Source organism: Colobus angolensis, unplaced genomic scaffold, assembly GCF_000951035.1.
Source record: "Colobus angolensis palliatus isolate OR3802 unplaced genomic scaffold, Cang.pa_1.0 Scaffold150, whole genome shotgun sequence".
In the NCBI taxonomy this organism is placed as follows: Eukaryota; Metazoa; Chordata; class Mammalia; order Primates; family Cercopithecidae; genus Colobus; species Colobus angolensis.
Genome location: NW_012114600.1, coordinates 7,822,134 through 7,849,449, shown reverse-complemented (window position 1 = coordinate 7,849,449; position 27,316 = coordinate 7,822,134). Strand labels below are relative to the sequence as shown.

General features: G+C 36.9%; 1 protein-coding gene across 1 annotated transcript in view; it reads right to left on the bottom strand.

The window, feature by feature from the left end:
* The window catches only part of SLC2A13 (solute carrier family 2 (facilitated glucose transporter), member 13), a 426,909-nt gene that overhangs the window by 120,640 nt on the left and 278,953 nt on the right, over positions 1–27,316 (bottom strand). The window contains exons 7-8 of the mRNA XM_011936118.1: positions 8,922–9,085; positions 1,848–1,968 (exon numbers count right to left, since the gene is read on the bottom strand). Coding sequence (XP_011791508.1) covers positions 1,848–1,968; positions 8,922–9,085 — 285 coding nt within the window. The remainder of the gene's footprint in view (positions 1–1,847; positions 1,969–8,921; positions 9,086–27,316) is intronic.

Here is a 27,316-nt window from a genome sequence, read left to right as displayed (position 1 = left end):
TGGCCATCAGAGAAATGCAAATCAAAACCACAATGAGATACCATCTCACACCAGTTAGAATGGCAATCATTAAAATGTCAGGAAACAACAGGTGCTGGAGAGGATGTGGAGAAATTGGAACGCTTTTATACTGTTGGTGGGACTGTAAACTAGTACAACCATTGTGGAAGACAGTGTGGTGATTCCTCAAGGATCTAGAACTGGAAATACCATTGGACCCAGCCATCCCATTACTGGGTATATACCCAAAGGATTATAAATCACGCTGCTATAAAGACTCCTGCACACATATGTTTACTGCAGCACTATTCACAATAGCAAGACTTGGAACCAACCTAAATGTCCATCAATGATAGACTGGATTAAGAAAATGTGGCACATATATACATCATGGAATACCATGCAGCCATAAAAAACGATGAGTTCATGTCCTTTGTAGGGCTGGAAATCATTCTGAGCAAACTGTTTTAAGGACAGAAGACCAAACACTGCATGTTCTCACTCATAGGTGGGAACTGAACAATGAGAACACTTGGACACAGGAAGGGGAACATCACACACTGGGGCCTATTGTGGGGTAGGGGAAAGGATAGCATTAGGAGATATACTTAATGTAAATGACGAGTTAATGGGTGCAGCACACCAACATGGCACATGTATACCTACGTAACAAACCTGCACATTGTGCACATGTACCCTAGAACTTAAAAGTATATAAAAAAAAAAAACAATAAAAAGACTATGGAAGTCAGTAAGCCAATAATAAATAAACTTATCAGTAAAATAAAAGATGTGCTGTGGTGCCTATTTTCCAAAGGAACGCAGATCACAATTTGGAACCAATATATCTTACTCACTGTTGTAATGAACAGCCACCATCAATTCAGCTCAGCTGGATGCTCTAAGTGAATACCAAGTGGAGTTTAGTGTATAATGTTTTAATTTCATATAGGATTGTATGAGTTAATAAATCATTTACTCATTGATTTGAGACTTGCGTCCATCTATTTCAAGCTAAAGGAATATAAATTTTTGTTAAGGCTAGGTCTTATTCTATCCATATGTTTTAAAGGGATTGCTAGACTTTATGGTGGCTAAAATTCAGTTTAAAACTTTGAAGCTCTGCTGCCAAATATATTAATTGATGTGTCCAATCACTCAAACTTTCATTTATGTGTTCTCAGTCCACCTAGCTGTTTGTCTTCTTTAAAATCTAATTATCACATAGTGATAGATGTAATGAGGTCTTAGGCCTGCAGCTAGCCATTATAACATTTTGTGTTTTTCCACCATCACTTTTTACTTCCTGATTCTCTGAAAGAGCCTCAGCACTGAGGCAAACCTTTTCTTCTGTTTAAATGAGTAAGAGGATATCCATGCAAATCAGTACAAATTGTCAGAATATTCAGAGGGCATGTGCATCTTGTAAAAGTTTAATTACTGATTAAAGTTATTTATTTTGCTTGCAATATAGAGGTCACTGAGTAGTATATGATCTAAAATAGCTTTTCTGTATTCCTGCTTAGATTCAGTATCAATCCCTAATTTTAATTTCCATCACCAAGATTTTAATTTTAATTTCCATCACCAAGATTTTAATTTTAATTTCCATCACCAAGATTGTGTCTAATAACTCACTGTTTCCTAAATCCTTACACTCACACATCTGCACAAGCTGTTCCTCTTCCTGGGGGCCCCTCTCTACCACCTTTCCCATTTTCTTCCCTTCTTACATATGCCTGGATGCCTAGCAAGCCCCTACTCATCTCTACAACTTTAAAAAGTTAAAAGCAAGCAAAAAAGTTACCCGAGTCATGTAAGAGAAGAAGAACATAATGAAATCTCACCTGTAGCTTGTGCAAGTGGCATTCTGACCTGACGGAGTTATTGGCTGAAAAGTGATGCGTGGGGAAACTTGGGCTGATAGCACAAATCCCAAGGCAAGAATAATGAGTGCTACGGTGGTACCTTAAAAAAAAAAAAAATTATATTAGAGAAGAGTTGACAATATTATTTTAAAGCAGACTGGGTTTGGTAAAAACAAAACCAAAAAACAAAGAAATAAACAAAATCCTCTGAAAAAAAGTACCGTGCTCTGTCTTCAATGGATTTAAAAAAACAATGCTCCCAATGTATAAACAAATTATCAGAACTATTCGCTAGCTCATTCATGGTGAGACACGATGAGAGTGAAATTCAAAGCAAATACATTTGCTAGCCAAACAGTAAATTGGTAATGATTTCTTAAAAGAAACCACACACACCTAGGATTCCTGAAGATCTCAAAATCAATTAATGTGACAACATTATTGAGTGCCTAACATATTAGGAAGTATGAAAGACAATAGATTTCCATCAAGTGTTCCTTTCGGTGCCAAGAAAATTCTTCTAGTGACATTCAATCACGTAAGACTTACATTGGTAAACCTTTTTAGTTTAACAAACGAGTTTCTTCTAAAGCAGTTGAAAGAGCATGTTTTATTAAAATTGAGTAGCATTTTTTGAAGATTTTAAGGTCCCAGAAATAATATATCACATGTATTCTTTTTTCTTTCTTGTTGGTATTTGAAAGTGAAATATTTGTTTTGATGCTAACATATAGGAATGGTGATTAAGCATATTACTTAAAAGAATAATTTTTGTGTCCCTGATAGATATCCTAATTGTAAATAAGACATTTTTCAAGTTTCTGACTATTGTTTGAGCCACAGACATTGTGAGGATGAACAAAAAGGGTCACGGGAAGAATGGAGAAAGAAAATATGATGGAATACCATGCAGCTGTAAAAAAGAATGAGATCATGTCCTCTGCAGCAACATGGATGGAGCTGGAGGCCATGATCCTTGGCAAACTAACACAGAAATAGAAAACCTAATACTGCATGTTCTTATTTAAAAGTGGGAGCTGCATGATAAAAACACATGGATACAATGAAGGGAACAACAGACACCAGGGGATTACTTGAGGGTAGAGGGTTGGAGAAAGGAGAAGATCAAAAAACAACTTATTAGGTATTGTGCTTATTTTCTGGGTGACAAAATAATCTGTACACCAGACCTCTGAGATATGTGTTCACTTATATAACGAGCCTGCACATGTACCCCTGAAATTAAAATAAAAGTTAAAAAAGAGAATATGGCTGTATTAGTTTGTACACTTTATTTGAATGAGAGAAAATAAGTTTAAAACATGGAATTTAGGAGGGCAGGTTAGTCATAGTTAAGGTTTCATTAGTTAAGCTTGGAGGGAATTTAAATTACGAACAAAAATATTATTCAAAATAGATTTTAAAAAGAACATTGAGAAGCACTGTGGAAGTACAACAGGGTACTATACAATAGTTGAGGTGTTTTTGTTTAAGACATAGTAGGTGTGTGAAGCCAGGCATTATGAGTGCAGAGGTGACCTTGGGATCAGATGGCTGTAGTTTTTAGCTAGCTTTGCTGTTTACTGACTCTGTGATCTTGGATAAGCAACACAACCTTTCCAGAATTCAATGTTGTCTTTTGTAAAATAGGGCTTAGTGAAAATACTCACCTTACGAACTTACAGTGAATTTTAAATGTTATAATGTATTTGAAAGATGTTTTAATGCTATGACATGTTAGCTATTATGCTATGATTATTATTACAAGCAGCAGCAGCCGCCACAGCAAACCTTCAAAATAACAGAACGAAGTTGAAGGATGGGGAGGATTAAAGAAAGGTCAGAAGTCTATTTCACAAAACCCGGCCAATAATGCAATAAAACTAAAATTACAGTTTGTTTAACTACTGTTGGCTTAAAATTCAAATCAGAACTAGGAACAGTTTGAGCCATTACTTTTCTCAAAAGACTATCAAGCCCCAAATTGAAAAACAGAAAAGAGATGTAATAGGTCTGTTATGAAGATCATACCTCTCTCCTCAAACAAAACAACCGAACCATGAGATTTACTGTTAGTCTGTCCATCAAAAATTCTGAGTCCCTATTTGCCCAAATTACATCCATATCTTATTGCCATGTAACAGGTAAGATTTTTTTAAAATCAGGAAACATTGATATATTAAGATGTGAAGGAAAGATGAGTCTCTTCTTTCATAACACTCATTAAATAACCTATCTTCATGAAAATGATAAACTCTAAGATGATATGCCTAGCACATACCCAGTAAAGTTCAATTCTAGTGCCTGGCATATAAAGATTGAAATAAATATTGGTTGAATGGATGGACCACCATACTATACATTTTTGCAATGTTGGCTATTTTTGAAAAAAAACAAAAAAAAACTGTTAAGACAATCCAATTAAAGTCATGAGGTTAGTATGGTATAACTATCCTAAATGAGAGTTCTGCAATATGGATAATATGACTCTACATCTATCTCTTAACAAGTCCAACCAACCTAAAAATTATGAGAAATAAACTACTGAAATAAACAATTCTGGATATACAAAATTCCTAAATAGGCAAAAGTTAACTCTTCTTATGCCAAATTTATTTTTATTTTGGCCCATTTTGGAGGAAAATATTTTAAAAGCCAGCATTACACTCTTACTTTTGTTATCACAGATAGTGATGGTTCTGAATCCTGGCTTCCTGTTGGAAGCAAATGCCTGGATGTACCCCAACCTCTGAATCAGTCTCCAGAATATCAGTACAAAATATCTGAGTTTTAAAGAGTTCCACAAGTGGTTATGATGCCAAGACAGGGCTAAAACCCCTATGACATGATAAGCTCCTTACAAGAAGGAAATGGTATCTTAAATGACTTTATTTATAAAATAATTTTTTAAGTAATCACTTAGTCCTATCATCTACTCATATACACTATTAAAGCATAAAATGATTTGAATTACCTTTTTCCTTATATTTAGTAAGTTACAGATGTTTTATCAATCATTTGTTAGTATTTAAAATCAATCTGGTTATTGTCAAGTTATGCATTATTACAACCTGGATTTGAGTCTAATACAAGAAGGCTTTGGATGAAAGAATTTTATCTGGTGTACCGTGTAGTTTTGGCATGTTCTTTATGTTTCAAGAGAAGAGTCTCTCTTAACCAAATACAGTGTTAGATTTTGAAATTTTGATATAATTTTGAAAATAAAAATATTCTCCACAGGAAGTGAAGAGTGCTGAATAAATAGCATTATTAAAAATATCTGATGTAATAATCAGTACCAGGTACAGTGTTTTGCTTATTAGTAAATACTGAGAGAAACGAAATAATTTCCCTTCCCATGACTCTACTAGAGCAGTAGTTCTCACACTTTGTGTGCGTAAGTATCACCTAGGGAACCTGTCTAAAGTGCACATATTTCAAGTCTCATTTTCAGAAATTCTAATTTAGTAGATCTGGGTTAAGGCCCAATAATCCATGTTTTAAAATAAGTACCCTTGGCAATTGTGATGAAGACAGTCTGTGAGTGAAGTTTTCAGAAATATACACTACCAAAACATGAGGGGGAAAAACAGAACCTTTCTGGCTTTCTGATTCATTACCAATAAAGCTACATAAATATAAATATTCCAATATTAAAAGAATCAAGAAGTTGTCACTAAATTTGTAATATTTACCAGAAAAGTCCAGTTCTCTGAACAAAGTTTGAAATTACAAAAAGATGGCTGGGTGCAGTGGCTCACGCCTGTAATCTCAACACTTTAGGAGGCCGAGGCGGGTGGATCACGAGGTCAGGAGATCGAGACCATCCTGGCTAACACGGTGAAACCCTGTCTCTACTAAAAATACAAAAAATTAGCCGGGTGTGGTGGCAGGCGCCTATAGTCCCATCTACCGGAAGGCTGAGGCAGGAGAATGGTGTGAACCCAGAAGGCGGAGCTTGCCGTGAGCCGAGATCACACCACTTCACTCCAGTCTGGGCAACAGAGGGAGACTCAGTCCCCCCCTCAAAAAAAAAAATACAAAAAGTCAGACCACCAAAAATGTCCTACTTTTAAAATTACTCATGGACTACATATTTTGTATTTCTTTGTATAAAGAGCTCCTTTGCCCAGGCTTACATAGTTTTTATTTGTAGTCATCTTAAAAGAATGAATATCTAACAAAAAACCATCTTGATATAACATTTTTCACTATTCTTAGTCTAATATAATAAAATAAATGATAATAAAAACACAAAATAGGGAACAATATTGAATCAAAGGTTAAAAATTCTAGGCTACAGTCAATTTAAGAAATTTAACATAGAACAGTATGTTAATACTTAGTGCCATTAAAATATCAAGTATACACCTACATATAAATGAATAAAACAAAAACATATGGAAATAAAAATACAACTAACATAGAATCAATCAGTATAGGAATGTGAAAGAAAAATCTATTGTGAGTGAGGGTCACACTGGAGTAATACTAATATGTTACAAGGTTGTTAAGTGGTACATCTTCTTCTGAAGGTGTAAAGGTCCATTGGTCATTATCTTATAGTAGGACCTATCTAATCACTGAAACTCAAGAACCACATGAATGGCACCAATTACTGTGTGTACAAGTAAAAGAGGAGACCGGCGAGGCTTGTGACAAGAAACCAGGACTTCTACCTCTCAAACCATTGTAATATCCACTGTATCACTTTAATTGGCCACATAATAAGGAAATCAAATAGACTGTGTCTCTCAAGCTGAAGAAATCACTGTACAGTGTTTGTAGTGGACAGAACTGAGGCCTTGGTGGGTTTCAGCTGCAAAGAGAACGAGGCAGGAAAGAAAAGTGCCTATAGGTTGCTCATGAGAAGGAGACCCTGAAATCCCTTGGTGCTTCCCAAGGAATTGTCTTAATACTTCTTCTTAACAGTAAGGGATGGGCTCTTGGAATCCTTGGGCAGAAGACTTACACTGAGAGGGGAACACGACACAGGCCAGAAGAGTTCAGGAAGGTTCCTAGACTATGATGATGGAGGCTGCTTTTGCAGTAAGGTTTAAACAACAAAGGCTCACTCTTTGGTAACAATAATGCTGTGACAGCTAAAATGCTCTGAGCCCTTTACTCTCTGTGTCAGGTAGTATTTGAAATCCTATACATCTGTAAATGTGTTAAATCCTCATTACATCTCTGTGAAGTAGGGATGATAATTAATCCCCATTCACACATAAGGAAAGAGAACCTTGCCCAAAGTCACACTATTCAAATCCAAACAGTCTGGGGTTCTACATCGATAAGGGCTCAAAAATCCTAGAGAACTAATAAGAAAGTGTTTTATTGGAATGCCAAATGAAGGAACACAGGTTGCTAGAAATAATGTTTAGTCAGTTTTCCCCAGATCTCAAAGGCCAAATCCCAAATTGAAGCAGCAATTAAGTTCTATTTAAAAAATAGACTTCTTGAGGTAGTAATATACTGGAGTTCTACTTAAAAAGAAGGGTGTCATCCATTAAAAATATTTAAAAGCAGCTATTATCTCTTCTTAGCGTTCATCTCAAAATCAAGGGTCAGCAAATCCAATTTCCAGCCCACTGTGGGAATTTATTTTTAACACTTCACTGCCTGATGGTAATCTATCCTTTTGTTGAGAGTTTACTATTCTAACGAGACATCCCACTTCATTGCTGGATAGCTCTGATTATTGGGAATATTTTTCTTGTATTAAGTAAAAATCTCTGTCCTCATAACATCTACTATCTGCTAAAATAAGATACCTGGTAGGCTTCTGTCTTTAGTATGTTCTCTAGGCTAAATACCTCTGGTTTCTTCAACAGGTTTATAAACATGGTTTTGAAACCCTTACTTGTCCCTCACTTTTATTCATTTACCTACTGTCTTAGTTCAGTATGTATCCTGGCTGTAGGCAATCGCCTTTGTCCCTTAATCAGACAATCTCTCACCTTTCCCTCAAGCACTGATACTGCAGTTCAGCACACATTGTTGGATTCAAGGGCTCCCACTGCTTAGGCAAGAAAAGAAGGTGAAAACATTCTACTCTTCCTTCTGGAATGAGGACCAGGAGAGGGTAAGTATTTCTGATAACCGAGTTTGGAACTTAGAATGTATTTTCTCATCAAATCTGGGATGAGCGCCTGAAATAGTTCTATTAGATCAATGTTTTAGATATAATTTGATTAAAACAGAATTTAGTTAATACTGCCCTGGAAACTATATTTTAATGGAAAAATATATTCTCACTCCAAATAAACTTATAAAGGAGTTATTAGAGTGCAGCTAATTGTACATAGGAAGGTACTTGTATATTTGAAAAAAATTAGAAAATTATATCATGCAACCATGTAAAAACAACGTTAAAGATGTGGGTCTCATTCTATCAGTGAAACAGTCCTTGTGTTACAGTGAAATAATAAATAAATTGGGCAGAATTTAAACAGAAAAGATACTGGGGAATTTAAAAAAAAAAAAAAAGGTTTGCTTTATTTCCTATCATAGAAAATACATTTAACCAACCAGAATTTACCCTGGAACTTAGGCTTGTTTCAAACACAGAAAGAGTCTGTCCCTGCTTTGTGAAGAAATTCCATGGTTCTAATACTCTCCTGCTGAAAAATCTTTGAAAAAAAAATGCTCCAAATTTAATTCCATTGTATTCCAAATTTAAAAATATATCATATGTTAAAAAGTGAATTTCTGAATCCAAAGTTTCAGTTTTTCAAAAAAGGATAGAACAGAAAACAATTTTTTTTTCACTTTTGTACTTTTGAGTGGAACTCAACAGAAAAATGTTACTCTCGGTAGATCAAAATTATTCTTGCAGTTTGTTTCTACTCACATTCTAGTTTCTAGTCATGTAGTGTAAGAGTTGTTAAAAGGTATTTTTTTTTCTTTTTTGGTCTAGAAGGACTCTAATTATTTTGTTGTTTGGCTGAGAAATCAATATTAGAAGTGGTGTAAGTATTGTATTTTTGAAGGTTAAACTTGAAGTTATTAGGAAATAAAGTTTATAATTGAATTTTTCATCCAGGCACCTACCTGCTAAACTACCAAAGGTAAGCTTTCTGCGGCCCACTTTCTCAACGAGCCAGACTCCCGCAAGTGTGAAAATGAAATTTGTGAAGGCTGTAACTGAAGCCAGCCATATTGCAAGTCTATCATCTTCAACACCAGACATCTGCAGAATGGTTGCACTGTAGTACCTGCAAAGCAATGAATAAAACAATTGCTATTGATACCCAAATAGCAATAAAACAATTGCTATTGATACCCAAAGAAACAGGGTTATTCTGATAGAAAATGATGTATTCAACTTAAAAAAATAATATGGATAGCTATGGTAATAACATCAAATTAACATGGGAATTAATGCAAGCTGTTGAAAAGATCACAATATAAAGACTATGTTCAAATAAATTTATTTTGGAGTTTGGATAATCAAGAAGAGGCACCTGAGCAAGTAGAAAAGGTTGAAGACTTCCAAAGTGATGCACATCCCACAAGTAGGGACAGTGGCAGCTGGTGGTTTCACTAAAACTATCATAAACTCCAAGTCCATGGAATGAATCAGAAGTCATCATACACTGTGAATTAATGTCCTTAAAAGGCTGCCGTAAGAGAATGTAATACAATGGTAAAAATCTGGGACAAGTGAAGGAACTCCTCAAAAAAGACACAATGAGTAAGATAGTGTCAGAATGTATTTGGCATTGTGTAAAAAGATGAGAAACTGACATGAGGTCCATGAGAATCATTTACGTTTCCTGAAAAAGGGTACTCTGGTGAGCTAACGTCTCTAGTATAATTAGGCTCTGTAGACTCATTTCATGCTAAGTGAACTCACTGGAGACTGGCTTTAAAAAGATAATGCCAGTTTGTTGATGCACAATGGAAGATATGTCTTGCACATTTAAGGATGACAGCTTTCTCACAAGACACTTCTTTTCTGGTGGAAGCATTAATAGCTAAACCAGCTGATTACTTTAAAGTTAACCTGAAAACAAAGAAAGCAAAGTACTGCTGGTGAGCCACTGATGAAATGTGATAGAATTCAAACCTTAAAGACACATTCTGAACCATGGCTTTGCCCAGTTTTTCAAGCCATTCTAAAACAAGTTAGCTTTACTCAAATCACACAGTGGCCATCCAAGCAACATGTTAAATCAGCCTGGATATTTCCCTAGTTAAAAATCTACAGTTTCTGAATATTTATCAATACCTTTATAATATTTCAAAAATCAAATCTGTTTTTAATATGTTTAAGTCTCATTGATTAATCAATGGCTTCTGTCTACTATTTTTTAAAGTAATGATGATGGCTCTTATGCAAAATTTTAATACCAACATGGACTCATTCATCTTGAAAAAAAGTGTTTTCTTTTTTAAATTAATAAATCAAACCTATAAATTAATTATGCAGCACGAAGGATCTGCTTTACTGATCACACTAAAAATTATGCCAACCATTTTAAGACTGAATTCTGACAGCTGTTGCAAAAAGAGAAATTCCCAGTGGAATTATTCCCATCATCATGAAAACTGCGAATGTTTTGCAGTCAGAGTGTAAAGTGATGATAAAAATTATGAAAACAATTCATTCCATTTATGTAGTGTTTTATGGTTTCCAAGTTCTACCATATACATTTTCATAAAGACCTGTATGGCAATGTCAAACCTTACATGTAATCACTAAGAAACTAACATGAATACCAAATCTAAAAAGGCAGAAAATAGAAACATTGAGAAAAAATTCAAACATTTAAAGCCAAAATAATTTGACATGTGTCATGCTACTAAGTTTCAGAGTCGTCACAATAATTTAAGAATAAAAATAGTTACATTGTGCAAAATAATTCTTCCAAATAGAGGCAGGGGAAAATTAAAACAGAAGCTATTTTGATGCTTTCATTTTTAATAAAATAAAACAATCAAATCACAAGTGTTAAATGAAGAGATAGAACAGAGAGTGGTATAAAACAGAATAAGTTGTCTAAATTTTATTTAAAATGAAAAATGTTACATAGCTCTACAAAGTATTTTCAGTACTTAAGTTAAAGAGTCAGAATGCAACCAAAAACTGACCTGGAATTCAGAAACCTGCATTCTAATAGCACTTCTGTGTCTTCTGGCCAGGTTAGGTAACATAATCACTTGTACACTGAATATTTATTTATTAAGTACCTAGTGTATAAGCTATGTGAATTACTAAGATCCCACAGATATGTTATTGAATCCTGTTGCTGCCCTCAAGAAGCTCATAGTTTAATTTAAAAGAATGAAACGGAAAGACAATATTTTGATATCACAACACGTACAATTAACAGTGAGGCGTAAAGAACAGAGCAAACAATTTATTTGCTGTAGAATATTCCTTGATTTTCCAGGGAATTAATGTTTGAGCTGTGCCTTGTCATAAAGGTTTGCCAGCAGGTCTGACAATGGTGGAGGTCATTAGAGGTCACTGAATTTGGACATATCTGAAGGACCAAAGTGCAAAACGGTACGCTGGGTTCACAGACATAAGTACTTCACCTTTGTTGAACATACAATGCATACAAATGAGGGGCCGAGCACAGGGGCTCACACTTATAATCCCAGCACTTTGGGAGGCCAAGGTGGGCAAAGCACCTGAGGTCGGGAGTTCAAAACCAGCCTGGCCAACACGGTGAAACCCCGTCTCTACCAAAAATAAAAAAAATTAGCTGGGCATGGTAGCAGGCGCCTATACTCCCAGCTACTCAGGAGCCTGAGGCAGGAGAATTGCTTGAACCTGGGAGGCGGAGGTTGCAGTGAGCCAAGATCGCGCCATTGTACTCCAGCCTGGGCAACAAAAGCAAAACTCCATCTCAAAAAAATTAAAAAATAAAAAAAAGAACACATACAAATGAGAAGTATGAAGTAAGGCTACAGCAGAAACTTCTGTTATGGAGGGGACTTGAATGTAATGCTATACATTTGGACTTTGTATTGTAGGCAATGGGTAATCACAAAGTGGAGTTTAAAGAGAAATAATAGGACTAAATCTGTTCTATGAAGAGATTACTCCGGTGATAGCCAAGTGGGTGAACTGGAGGCCAACTGAACTAAAGGTATATTGTTCTGAAGCCTATTTCAAGTCATTATACTGGCAAAAGGTAATTGCAGATTATCTGGATTAATGGAAAACAGTTAAGAGGAGGGGCTGAAATTCACTGACAGCCTTGCATCTCTCTCTCAGCAAGAGCTGCGAATTCAGCCCACACTAAATTTTGTCCTTTACAGACTGCCTTGATTTTCATCTTCCTTTCTCTAAAACACTGGTAAATATATTAGTTTGTGTTGCAGCCACGACAAATTACCACAAGGTTAGTGACTTTAAAACAAAACACATTTAGTATCTCACAGCTCTGTAGGTCAGGAATCTGACAAGTGTCTCACTGGGGGTCAAAAATCACAGGTGTCAGCAGAGCTCTGTTCCTTCCTGGAGGCTCCAGGGAAAAATCATGTCCTTGTCTTTTGCAGCTTTTAGAGGTCCCCTAATTCCCTGGCTGGTGGCCCCCTTCCTCAGTCTTGAAAGCCAACAATGATTTGTCAAGTCCCTCTCATGTTACTTCACTATGACCTTTGCTTTGCCTCCCTTGTGACTAGATTGGCTCCACTCAGAAAATCCAGAATAATCTCTTCAATTAAGGTAAACTGATTAGCACATTTAATTCAGTCTGCACCTTAATTTCCTTTTGCCATGTAATGTAACATATTCACAGGCTCTGGGAACTAGGATGTGTATGTATGTCCTTAGGGGGACCATTATCCTGGCTATCATGGTAAACGTACTAATAAGCAGTAAAATAAACAAAAGCCAACAGTTATAATGAGAAGAAAGGAATGAAAGACAAGGACATCTACTTAAAAGGTAATCAGTTCTAGAAAAATCAGGCAATAACTACATTCTCTTTCATAGGGCAGGACATGACATATTTAGGTCAGAGCTATTCACAAACTTAATTTTAAAAGTCAGGTCATGGTCTTATGAAAAGATATATTTAACTTACATTTACAAAGTACATTCCAATGTTTTCATAAATAATGATGTCAGCCAACTATTTAAGTAATGAGCTACCTACCACTGTGTTTACAATCTTCTAAACCTTTATGCAGTAGTTTGCATTTTCAAGGGACTGTATTCATTCAAAAGTTGCACAAAGGCATAAGGGAACCCTCTTATGCATAAAAGAACAATATGAACAACTGAAAAAGGCTTTCTTTCCTTTTTAGACTCAAAGCAGGCATACCCTCTCCTTTCAAAGTCATTTTATAATATCTATCAGACAAACTATCATCTTCTTCAAAGATTCCCTGGGCAAACTTTGGTCATCTCACACATACCATCTCTTCCCCAGAGTGAAGTTGAAAGGTTTGCAACTCTCTGTAGACATTTAAGGACAGCCAAGGCCGGAACTCTATGTGTATTGGTATCTTAGATATTATGTGACACTCAGCTTCCAGTCCTGAATTTTAAATCTGACTCACACAAAACAAAAACATATAGGCTTTGGAAATGACAATCTATCCTAATGCTGACTTTTAACTAGCAATAAAAGACTAAACATGAGTACTTCATATGCTTAACAAAATACATTTACTAAGTTCCTATTTGAACAAAGCACTTCCTAGGAATTTCTCAAAAAGCTATCTTTTTCACTATTACTTGCATTATAGAATTAACAGTAAAATAAGTGCCTGCTGGATTTTTTTATTTTTTATTTTTTATTTTTTTTGAGAGAGTCTCGCTGTGTCACCCAGGCTGGAGTGCAGTGGCGCGATCTCGGCTCACTGCAAGCTCCACCTCCCGGGTTCATGCCATTCTCCCGCCTCAGCCTCCGAGTAGCTGGGACTACAGACGCCCGCCACCACGCCCGGCTAATTTTTTGTATTTTTAGTAGAGACAGGGTTTCACCGTGTTAGCCAGGATAGTCTCGATCTCCTGACCTTGTGATCCGCCCGCCTCGGCCTTCCAAAGTGCTGGGATTACAGGCTTGAGCCATCGCGCCCGGCCTGCTGGATTTATTGAATTTATCTACCGTAAACTTTTGAGAAGAAATTAAGAATAATTATCCTAAAAAACACCTGATAGACTAAATTAAAAGTTAAAGACTGATAAGAGAGAGGTAGAACATGAAGATAATTATATGAAAACCTTAGCTGTATAAACACTACGAGTTAGTTCTAAAATTCCTGGCAGTCAAGGCAAAATAGTAAACATTTCAGAAAATTTTAACTGTTTGACAAAATAAAATGTATCAGCTCACAATAAAGACAAATTTTTTCTGGCAAGGGACTATAAAGACATTAATTTCATAAATAAAAGGGATATGGAACATATTCTTCCTGACAAGAGCCAGTCTAAGTAGGACAAATTAACTGCTGACTTACTCAATACTCTTATAGGCCACATTCATATGGTGATATAGGCCAAGTTACATGAGAAAGTATGTAAAGATTTCCATTATCTAAGTTATGTTCTTTAGCTCTTTTAGTTCCTAGTGTTACTTTTTTTCTTTTTTTTCTTTTTTTGGTACAATATGCCAAGGTATATTGACTACAGAGAATTTAAAATGCGATTACATTAAAAGGTTCTTTTAACTAAAAGGAATTATATTTTCCTATTGGGAGACTGTTTTTACACTCAAAAACAAGGATAACTGTATTAGTCTGTTCTATGCTGCTATAAAGACATATACAAGACTGGATAATTTATAAATAAAAAGAGGTTGAATGGACTCAAGAGTTCCACAGGCTGGGGAGGCCCCACAATCATGGTGGAAGGCAAAGGAGGAGCAAAGGTATGTCTTACACAATGGCAGGTAAGACAGAGTGTGCAGGGGAACTACCCTTTACAAAACCATCAGATCTCATAAGACTTACTCCCTGTCACAAGAACAGCATGGGAAAAATCTGCCCCCATGATTCAATTACCTCCCACTGAGTCCTTTCCATGAAATGTGGGGATTACAGGAGCTACAATTCAAGAGGCGATTTGGGTGGGGACACAGCCAAATCGTATCAATAACTCTCACAAGGGCATCCACTTAAAGGTTAATTAGTTCCAGAAAAATTTAGGCAACAACTATATTCTCTTTCATGGGGCAGAGGATGACATATTTAGATAAGAATAATCTACAACCCTAATTTTTAAAAGTCAGGTCATGGACTTGTGGAAAGATACACTGAACTTATATTTAAAAACATGCGAATTCCAATGTTTACTGACATAATGATATCAGCCAACCATTTAAGTAATGGGTTACCACTATCTTTACAATCTTCTAAACCTCTATGCAGTAGTTTGAATTTATTCTCAAAAAATACACCACATTTTCCATCTGACATAATTTGGATATTTGTCCCTGCCCAAATCTTATGTTGAAGTGTAATCCCCAGTGCTGGAGGTGGGGCATGGTGGGAGATGTTTGGATCATGGCGGCGGATCCCTCAAGGTTTGGTGCTATCTTCATGATGTGAGTTCTCATGAAATTTGGTCATTTAAAAGGGTGAGGCACCTCTCCCCACCCACTCTCCTACTGCTTGCTCCTACTTTTGCCATGCGATGTGTCTGCTTCTCCCTTGCCTTCTGCCAGGAATGCAGGCTTCCTAAGGCCTCCAAAGAAGCTGAGCAGATGCCAGCGCCACTCTTCCTGAAAAGCCTACACAAGAGTAAGCTAATTGAACCTCTTTTCTTTATAAATTATCAAGTCTCAGGTATTTCTTCAGAGCAGTGCAAGAACAGCCTAATATAGAAAGTTGATACCAAGGGTGGGGAATTGCTATAAAGATACCTGAAAATGTGGAAGTGACTTTAGAACTGTGTAATGGGCAGAGGTTGGAAGAATTTGGAGGGCTCAGAAGACAGGAAGATCAAGGAAAATTTGGAACTTTTAAGTTGTGATCAAAATGCTGATAGTGATATGGACAGTGAAGTCTAGACTGCCGAGGTCTCAGGTAGAAATAAGGAACTTATTAGGAACTGTAGCAAAGGTCACATGTATTATGCCTTAGCAAAGAACTTGGCTGCTTTCTGTTCATGTCCCATGGGTCTGTGAAAGCTTGAGCTTGAGACTGATTACTACAGTATCTAGCAGAAGAAACGTTTAAGCAATGAAGCATTCAAGAAGTGGCCTGTCTGCTTTTAACAGCTTATCCTCAGACGAGGAAGCAAAGGAAGTACTTAAAGTTGGAGCTTATATTTAAAAGGGAGGCAGAGCATAAAAATTTGGAAAATTTGCAGCCTGGCCATGTGGCAGACAAAGAAAAAGCTTTTTTTGGGAGAGGAATTCAAGCATGCTGTGGAGTAACCACTTGCTAGAGAAATTTGCATAACTAAAAGGAAGCCAAGTGCTAATAGCCAAAACTATGGGAAAAAAGCCTTGAAGGAATTTCAGAGACCTTCACAACAGGTCTTCCTATGACAGGTCCAAAGACCTAGGAGTATAGAATGGTTTTGTAGGCCAGCCCAGAGCCTACTGCCCTGTGCAACCTCAAGACACTGCTCCCCACATCCTGGCCATTCCAGCTGCAGCTGTGACTCAAAGGGGCCTGCCTAGGTATAGCTCAGGCCACAGCTCCAGAAGGTGCATAACACTTGGTGGCTTCTACATGGTGTTAAGGCTGTGGGTGTGCAGAATGCAAAAGTGAAGAATGCTTGGCAGCCTCTGCCGAGATTTTGGAGGATGTGTGAGAAAGCCTGGGTGCCCTGACAGAAGCCTGCTGCTGGGGCAGGGCCCTCACAGAGAACCCCTACTAGGGCAGTGCCAAGAGGAAATATGGCATTGGAGCCCTCAGACAGAGTCCTCTATTGCCTAGTGGAGCTGTGAAAAATGGGCTGCCATCCTCTAGACCCTAAAATGGTAGATCTATTGGCAGCTTGTACCCTGCACCTGGAAAAGCCATAGGCATCCAACTTCAACTCATGACAGCAGCCTTGGGGACTGAACCCTGCAAAGCCACAAAGGTGAAGGTGCCCAAGGCCTTGGGAGTCCAGCCCTTGCAGCAGTGTGCCCTAGATGTGGAACATGCAGTCAAAGGAGATTATTTTTGAAGCTTTAAGATTTAATTACAGCCCTGCTCGGTTTCAATCTTTCATGGGGCCTGTAGCCCCTTTCTTCCTTTCTTTTGGTTGATTTCTCCCTTTTGGAATGGGAATATTTGTTTACCCAATGTCTATACCCCCCGTGTATCTTGGAAGTAACTACCTTGATTTTTATTTTACAGGCTCATAGGTGGAAGGGATTTTCCTTGTCTCAGATGAGACCTTGAAATTTTGAGTTAAGCTGGAATGAGTTAAGACTTTGAGGGATCATTGGGAAGGCAAGATTGTATTTTGCAATGTGAGAAGGACATGAGATTTGGAAGGGGCCAGAGGAGGAATGATGTAGTTTGGATATTTGTCCCCATGCAAATCTATCTCATGTTGAATTGTAATCCCCAATGCTGGATGTGAGGCCCGGTGGGTGTGTTTGGGTCATGGGATGGATCCTTCATGGTGTGGTCCTGTCTTCATGATAGTGAGTTCACACAACATACAGTCATTTAAAAGTGTGTGGCACTTCACCCCGCACTCTCTCTCTCTCTCGCTTGCTCTTGCTTTTGCCATGTGACGTGGCTGCTCCCCCTTTGCCTTCTTCCATGATTGTAAGATTCCCGAGGCCTTCCCAGAAGCTGGGCAGACGCCAGCACCATGCTTCCTGTAAAGCTTGAAGAACCATGAGCCAAGTAAATCTCTTTTCTATATAAATTACTCAGTCTTAAGTATTTCTTTATAGCAATGAAAGAACGGCCTAATATATCATCACATGGAAAATACATCAATATCTTTAAAAGAAAAATGTTTTACTCAAGATACAAACATCTTAAGAACTATTTTTTTAAATTATTAAAATTTTCAAACATATTTTCATGTATTTGGTACACTGAGAAATCCTCTTTGTACATTATTACATGCAAGACATAAAGCCAAAATTAAAAGTCAGAAAAGTAGAAATCACAATGGCACATGTTTCATAGGAGTGATTTGAGCTAACATACTAGTGAATTGTATCATACTACCATTAAATCAAGCAATGATACAAAAATCATAGAAACCTGCAGAAAGTTTACTTATTAATCACATTTAATATATTATAAAATAATTTTTATAATTTAAATAATTTTATTAGTCTTTTTGGAAGAACAAAGAAGAAAATGCGCCAAAGGAACCTATAAGGGATTTCTACATATGCCAATGTTGTCAACGTGACCTACCCTCTGCCTCAGAAGTGAGTTCCCTCACTCTGGCTTCATACCTCTGAGGACCTCAGGAAAGACCAATTACTTGTCTCACCTAGCTCAGCCACATCACTGACTTTCCTTTAAGCATCGTGGAGAACAATGAAGTAAGCTCTCTAATCTGAACTTGTATTCACCAATTTGCCATACTGACCTATTAATTCTTTCTATAAAATACATGCCCCACTGGACATTGAACATATGGGACTTCGCATAGGCTCACATTTCCTATTTTTTGAATTGTATGTATAACAAGTTACATGTGATTGTTCCCAAACCTGTTTATGCCTGTCATTGTAATTATATAATTCAATCAAATATTACGTAAAGCAACAAAACATAAAATACTAAAAGAGAGTTGTTGCATTAAAAAACAACTTTGGAAAAAGCCAGTAAAGGTTGAGTTATTTTCAACGTTGTGTGGGTAACACAACCATAAAAAATTAGGGATAAGACAGAAGTAAAAGTCTAGAAAGATTCTGCCCTTGGGCTTCTTCATTTGTATCTTTTAGTTTTGGTTCTACTTGAAGGCCTGGAATTCATAGATGACAATATGGGTGTGGTTTATGTAAGAAAAAAAATCTGGAAGCTCAGTGGATATGATGAATTATTGTACAACTAGAAATAAAATGTTTAAGGTAGGTATACATCATTTCCCCATGACTGTCTTTTTCAGTTTACTAAAAAAGTGCTGATTCTAATCTTGTCAGACAATGCTTTTCACCTCGCCTCATCATGTCTCAATTCTCTGCTTATTTCAGCAACAAGAAGGAGTCTAAGGCTTTCAGATGACCTATTTATACCTGGCCATTTACCTCCACACTAACGTGGTAACATCCACTAATTTGACCCAATCATCCTCTCATCTCAGCCCTCCCACACTCTTTCTGTGCCCTGTGAACTAAGCCTAGACATGAGGTATAACCTTCTTACAGCTTAGATCCAGAGGCTAGGCTGTTTTCTCTCATATTTTAGATACCTCTGGGCCTGAGGAGTGGGAGAGGAAGAAAAGAGGGGCAAGAAATGACTGTACTATCCTCTAATTTTTACTTAGTTGTCTGTCCAATTTCTGGTCCCTGTTTATTCAATAGCGATTTCAGTACTGGCCTCACAGGTTTCTTCTCCACTCGTACCCCTGTATCATGATTCTTGGTGAAAGTGGCATCAACATGGACCACCCACACAACATCTGAGTCTCTTTTAACTGTCCTACCACCAAAATCCTTTAAGTATCTTCCTTTCTGGCCAGCACAGCCTACTCTCAAGGCTCACTTACTTGAATTCCCCACTGACACAATATGTCACTGTCATGTAGACTTTATTCCAGACACTGCTTCTTTTTTGTTACCCATCATCACTCATTCCTGCCCCTTACCCACAACAGTACTTACTAGGTAAATACTTTATATTTCCCAAACCAGTGGGTCTCAGATATTGGTGTATTACAGAATCTCCTGAAAGACCTGTTTAAAAACACAAGACTATTAGGCCCTGTCCCCAGAATTTCTGATTCAGTAGGTCTAGGACCAAGAATTTTGCCTTTCCAACAAGTTTTCAGGTGATGCTGATGTTGCTTTGAAAATTACTTCCCCAAACCATTGCTACCATCATTTTCTTTTCATCATTCTCAAATTCCCTAGCCTGTTAACCCTTTACTATACTTAGGTCATAAATTCCAACTCCTCCTACATCCAGTTATTCTTCCACTCTGCATTTACATCTAGCAGCTGAAAGGGTCTCAAGAAAAACACAAATTATCCTCACTTGAAATTTCCAAAGATGCACACTTTCCAACTCTCCAAAGGATGCTTTCCTAGCATCTCCCTTCTTTCCACTATCCCAATCTATGCAGCCTCAGGTGAAATCTTGCCTAATACTCACCAAGAAGTGTGAGCAATCAGATGGGTGCTCCCCTGCCTCATCACCACCAAATCTACCAACATACCCAATCAATATACGTTAATTCACAAATATCAATCAACACTCGAACACGTCTCTTCTAAATTCCTTCTTTAGGAAGGCATTTGCTGCTAGAATTATTACTCTTTCCTTCTATTTTTCCCCAGAGTTTTATCTGTACCTCTCTTAGTAACACATACCACGTTTTTTCTGGTATTAGAATTACTTAAATACACATCATATTTCTATTTCTATCATATTTCTATAAACTCCCAAAAGAATAATCTATGTGTGTTTCACTCTTGCAACTACCAAAGCAGGCTTATGAATATTTTTTAGACACTTAGTGTTTATTTACACGAATGAATGGGTTCATATGGCTTTCCGCCTCTTTTTTCCCTTATTTATTTTTACTCAGATATAATTCACATACCATAACACTTTATCCTTTTAAAGTATATAATTCAGTGTTAAGTACATATGATTAAATTTTAATCTCTTTAATAAATATAATAGGTAATGCTCATAAGAAAGCATTCAAACATTCCAAAGGATTAAAGAGATTAAAAAAAAAAAAGTCTCTGGAGCAGGATGTAAAGGAAAGGTGGAGTGTGTCTTAGTTTTTGCTGAATACACCCCACCACCATCGCTCTCCTGAGATTTAGCTGCACTCCTTTCTACCTCACTGCCACCTTGAGTTCCCAGGTGGCCTCAAGGCTGGAGAATACTACATCAGAAAAATGACTACATATGACTTGGGAGCTTTTGATCCAAACAATGATACAAACTAGTCTTTTCTTCCATCATTTATTGTCTCAAAAATTCCAAGCTGTGTCCATCTAACACCTCATTAAAACAAACAGGAGGGAAAAAGGTGACAGTTTATTTAAAATTCTTCTCAGGAGGCTTAAGAGCCTGAGTGTGAAAAAAGGGCAGGTCATGGCATTTACTTCCTGAAAAACACTGCTCTTGGCATTGACTCTCAAAAGGGAATTAAGACAGTGTTTTATTTTAAGCTGTAATGGCTTCAAAGCTTCACTTGTAAGTAAAACTTTGCAAGAACTTTCACTCTATATAAAAGCAACATTTTATAGCTTGGTCACAAAAATGTGATTATGCAAATATATGTAGTCTTATGCACATTATTTATAACTCTGAATCTCTATGGAATCAAACTGGGAAAGAGGTCAGGAACATGCAGGATGAAGTGAAAACAGCAAAATACGGAAGTATATTCACGTAGAATCTCATCTATTAAAAATAATCACAGAAAAATAAGGCAAATCCATCAAAATGTGTAGACGGACTATCTCCTGGTGGTGAGATTTTGATGCCTTTTCCCCTTTACACATTTCCAATTTCCTATAATAAGCATATATTATTTAAATTTTTGTTTGAAGTGTTAATATTTTGTAGATTGGAAAATGTCATACATTGTATTCAGGCACCATAAGCCTCCAACTCTGTAAACTAAATCTATATTTTTAAGGTATGTATTTATGTAGAGACGGGGTCTCACTATGTTGCCCAGGCTGGTCTCAGACTCCTGGTCTCAAGTCACCCTTCTGTCTCAACCTCCCAAATTTCTGAGATTATAGGCATGAGCCACTGGACCCAGCCAAACTAAATCTAATACTATTTTAAGTTAAACAAACATGAAATTATAATCATAAGGAACTTACATATATGTCTTCAGAAAATAAAAGACCCTTGAATTTTTTCCTTCACCAAACTTAGTGTTTTCTTAAATTAAATAATCTATGTCCTTTACCCCGGGTGCCTAAAACACTACAAATAAGTCACAGTGATAAATTATAAGCCTAACTATTCAATTACAAAAATATTTAGACATTTTTGTAGAAAATAAGTACATCATGGCCAAATGTCTCAATAAGATGCAATTAAGATACACTTATTCAGGACCTACTATGTGCCAGATGTAGCAGAAGATACAAAGACAGTATCTGGGGACTGTTCAGGGAGGGTGGGAGCGCATAACACTGAGGGTGACAGCCATGCACATAACAAGGACACACTGGTGGGCTGAGTTCTATGACAGCAGTAAAGGTAAAGAGCTGCTGGAACATGAAGGCAGTGATGAGATCCACCTTACAGTCCAAACAGTTAATCAGTGATGCCAATTAGCTACAGTACTGTTTCTCATATCCCACAATTGAAAACAATAAAAAGGGGCAAGGAATTCAAGATGCAAGTTATCACAGGGTTTAGCTGGAGAAAGCATTTAAAATCAGCCAAGGATGATACATGCAGAGAACTGGGAAGAACCAGAAAGACTGTAAGTCATAAGTAGGATGACAAACATCTATTCAGGTGCCTGATTAGAAAAACTGTAGTGGCAGAGACAGGTATTATAGACAGGAAGGAATTTCTTGATTTGGACTTCCTAGATGACAATGATATGAATTGTGACTAAATTTAAGAGTTGCCTTTCAGGCAGGGGGTTGATGATGAAATGGAAAAGGAGCTCTATCCACTGTAGCTCATGAGGCAAAAAAAACTGAGTAGGGAAGAAGGATCACTGGAGGAACAGGAGGCTAGGAAGGTCAACAGGACTGCCAGTTCCCAAAGATTGAGGAAAACACAGACTAACCTCACTTGAATTCCCTACTCTCTCAAATGAGTGCTTTCATCTCCCGATGAAAAGAATGGGCTTGTAGAAAAACAGAGAGTAGGTGAAACAGAAAGCAACAATGCAAACAAGGTGCTAAAGTAATGGGCTTTATTCAGTTATCTAACATGTAAGTAGCACAGAGAGAATCTCTGTACCAAATATTGCATATTTGCTATATTTTTTCCTCAATCCCCGCTTCTACAATGTGGATGAAGGACTTCTATGGCATGGCTTACCTGTTCTAGACATCAAAACCAGTAACTATGAGTTCCAATCATTACAATAAACTTTCCCTGAAAAGATAAATATTAATGAGCATTATATTACCACCAAAGCACCCAGATAAAAATTCTCTCTGGCCTTAGCACATAGGAATTCTTGTCCTTCTCTGAGGAATTAATTCACTTCTACCTCATGAATCATGGAATAAAACATGTCTTTCCTTTTGTACTAACTGCTAAAACATTTAGAGCAACATGGTTCTCAAACTTTAGTTTGAATCAGAATCATCTGAAGATTGTTCCCAATGCAAAATTCCAGTTGTCTTTCCTCTTTGTCCAGCTCCAACCTCCTCCTACCCAGGATTCTGATTCATTTCAAGAGATTCTTATGTATTTGGTTCAACACCACTTTTAAAAAGTCAGGCTTTGTGACCCAGTTTGTATAGATACTACTCCAGCGCAGGTTTCTTGTATAGAAACCATCTTCTACCTTGAGCTATTTCCTAAATCACTAATTTTAAGGTTTCTTTTACCTTACAGCTTCTGCATGTGTTTAAGCCCTCTTACACTTCTGAAATAAAGAGGTCAAGGTTAAAGTGAATAGACCTTTGAATCGACAGAGATAAATTTTACTGTTCCTTTTCCAAATATCAGTGAAAGAAAGATGATCAATTTTTTAACAGCAGAGGAACTAGTTGAACTGTAACAGCCCTGGGCAAAGAGAGGTCTGACACACAAATGTATTATTAAATAGTAAATTAGCTGCTGGCTTGATGCGGGCATGTTGACAGTGCTGTGCCCTTTGATGTTCAAAGAGAAAGGCCTAAAATTACACTTGGTTCATTTCAATGCATACGTGCAGCACTAAAACTACTTGCTCAATTATTAGCAGACCAGTAGGACCTTTCACAGCTAACAGCAAAGAAAAATCTAACTATGTGTATATATGAAGTGTGATCTGATGAAGAAAAGCAATTATCTATCAGTCAGCATACATTTATTTAGGGGGTACTACATGACAGACATTCATTTTAATTCGCAGATCCCACAGAGAAGCATTGAACCATCTGGCTAATTCTGAAAAAATAAAAAGAATTAGGGAGATATTTCTGAGTTAAATGTTTTGGTATGTTTGAATTGACTATATTGTCTTATCTCTCTACTTTCCTTTAAGTGTGTAGAATTGGTTTTAGAAATGCCCTTTTCATTTCCTGTTCTTTATTATGAAAATTTAAAGTTATTTCATAAGAAAATACAGAATAGAGAAACAAAAAGAATAATGGCTAATGGTCATTGAATATTTCCTACGATTCTAAGAGACTCATTTTTAGAGTTGGAACTGAGGGCAGAAATAATTTCCTGATAAAAGAGGAAAAGAAGTAACATTTTTGAGCACTTACTAAATGCCAAGGAGTGTCCAGATGTGTTTTGCATATGTAAAATCATCCAATTATCAAAAATACCTTATGAAAATGCAAACTTGTTAAGAGGCAATACTCAACATTTTAGGGTGTAATTAACAGAATAGCTCTACAGTCCATTCTCATACAGATTGAGGGTAACAAAAGATTTGTTATGGAAATTCTTACTCAGTTTATGCACTCTACACACAGAGCAAAACGTAAACCCTTATTCATATTTAACACTTTAATTGTTTTTGCAGAAAAATGTACTTTCATTTTTGGTAGTTAGTCTTTTGTCTAGTTTAGCACTTTTGCTGCTAAATAAGTTGTCACTAGTAGTGAAATTCATAAAATATAAAAATCATACAAATATTGTTAGACACCTCCAGAGATGGGCAGATGGATGGGCAGCCAGTTTGTTACAAGTGATATCCCAGAAGTATCCTGCCCCTTAAAGGGGATAAGGGGTACAGCCAGTCCTAGAGGTTCAAAGCCAATAAACTCTCTTCTCTGCTACGGGCTGTAGAATCAATGAAAATACACATAGAGCAGGTTTACAATGGAATGTAAAAAAGGGCCTTTTCACAATAGGGAAAGAAAAAAGGGGAGAAAAAAGGGAAGTAGAGGCTCTCACTCCTGGTGTGTATCATGGTGATGGTGGGGCAAGAAATTATTAGATTTTGAGCAGGAGTTTTTTTTAAGCACCAGAGGGTAGACGTCCTTCTCCTTACAGCTTCTTCTATTCCAGTGACCATCGCTGAGGTCAGTTATTCTAATTCCATGAGGAAATAGCCTATCATTCTGTTGTGAAGACCATTTTATATTTTGTCCAAATCCTTTTTAAAAATTCCAGATTCTCTTTCTTCTTGGCAAGGAAGGATAGAATTGACAGTATCACTGATGTAGTGTATGTTTATTCTTGTCATTGAATCAGGTCTGTCTCATGGTTCTCCTTCTCCTTACTGATTCAATAAGGCAGGAGTGGGAGAGAGGTGGTTTGAACAGATCAGTGACCAACAGTCCTCTTCCTTCTAGTTTCAGGAACCTCCAGAGTCAGTTTAATCCTGCTTTATATCCCGCATTATCACCCCACTCTCGGTCTTGTGTTGATGGAATGCTTAGAAATTCTATTAGCCTGATCTGGCAGATACCAACTGACAGATTGATTGCATTGACTTAGCAATAATCCATGGAGGATCCATGTGCTTCTGGAGAAGTAGCAGTGCCATCTGGGCAGGCTGCTTCAAATGTCCACATTCTGCCGCCTGCCCAGTTCATGGGAGAAAATGCTTATGGATTTAACCATTCTAAGTTTTTATTTTTATTTATTTATTTATTTTGAGAAGGAGTCTCGCACTGTTGCCCAGGCTGGAAGTACAGTGGTATGATCACGGCTCACTGCAACCTCAGCCTCCCAGGTTCAAGCAATTCTCCTGTCTCAGCCTCCTGAGCAGCTGGGACTACAGGTGCACGCCACCATGCCCAGCTAATTTTTATATTTTTAGCAGAAACAAGGTTTCATTTACCATGTTGGTCAGGCTGAACTCGAACACCTGACCTCAGATAATCCACCCTCCTTGACCTCCCAAAGTGCTGGGATTACAGGCTTCAGCCACTGTGCCCAGCCCACTCTAAGTTTTTACTTAACATGCAACTTAGCAAGGTACCTGCAATTAGTGACAGGGCAAAAACCTACCCTACTTTTGATGTTTGTTCTTTACCTCACACGACAAAATTGCAAGAGAGCACAGTATTAATTTCACTTTTTGTGAACATTGTTTGCTAATAATGTGATGTTTACAATGGCATAACGTCAAAGAAGTTTGTCAACACAGACAATCTTTCGAATATAGTGTTTTCCTCTATTTGGAATTCTCACAAGTAACCAAAATGTTCTAATATTATGTTAATAACTGATGCAACTTAACTCTATATTGTGACTCATACTACTATGATTTGACCCACATAGCTATGATCTGTTTATATTTCAATAAAAATAACTAAAATCATTCCAGATTTCAAATAACCATACATAGTAAACCATTTTTCTTATGAACAGTTCAAAGTGTTTACTTTATAAAAGTACAAGTGGGGATTCAATAATTAAAATAAAAACTCTCTCCAAATTGAGCAATATAACTTAAATGTTGAGTGTGATGTGGTTTTAGATACATTTACAAACATAAAACTAGATACAAGAATTGCTCTTATTTTTGCTAAAAGCAAACCAAATGTTGGCTCATATTATCATATCATATTATTTCATTTTAAAGTTTATTAGGATTATTAGATCTTTCTGCAGATCATATATATCTGACAAATTACTTATTTTCTATTTATATATCACCAGTTAAAACCCCAAATTTGTTATCAATATAGTATTTGTTGATAGTTTTTAAAATGTATTTTAATTATTACTTTATTCTTTCAGGATTTATATATTTCTCTGTGTATTTAACATATTGGCAGATTCTTGTACTTTTGCTATTAAATGAGAAATTTTAAGATACATTAGTATAAATATAGTCTTATACTCTAAGAAATTACTCCATATTTTACAATTACTGTAAACTATATGAATATTTGCAAGGTACTCATATATTATTATACAGAGAAAGTGAGTAGAGGCAGACTTTATGCTTTAGCGGTAAATGACCTTTTTTTTCTTTTTTTTTGTGAGACCAAGTCTCACTCTGTCACCAGGCTAGAGTACAGTAACACCATCTTCGCTTACCGCAACCTCTGCCTCCTGGGTTCAAGCCATTCTCCTGCCTCAGCCTCCCAAGTAGCTGGGACTACAGGTGCCCAACATCACGCCCAGCTAATTTTTGTATTTTTAGGAGAGACGGGGTTTCACTGTGTTAGCCAGGATGGTCTCGATCTGCCAACCTCATGATCCGCCTGCCTCGGCCTCCCAAAGTGCTGGAATTACAGGTGTGAGCCACTGTGCCTGGCTGGCTCATGCCCATAATTCTAACT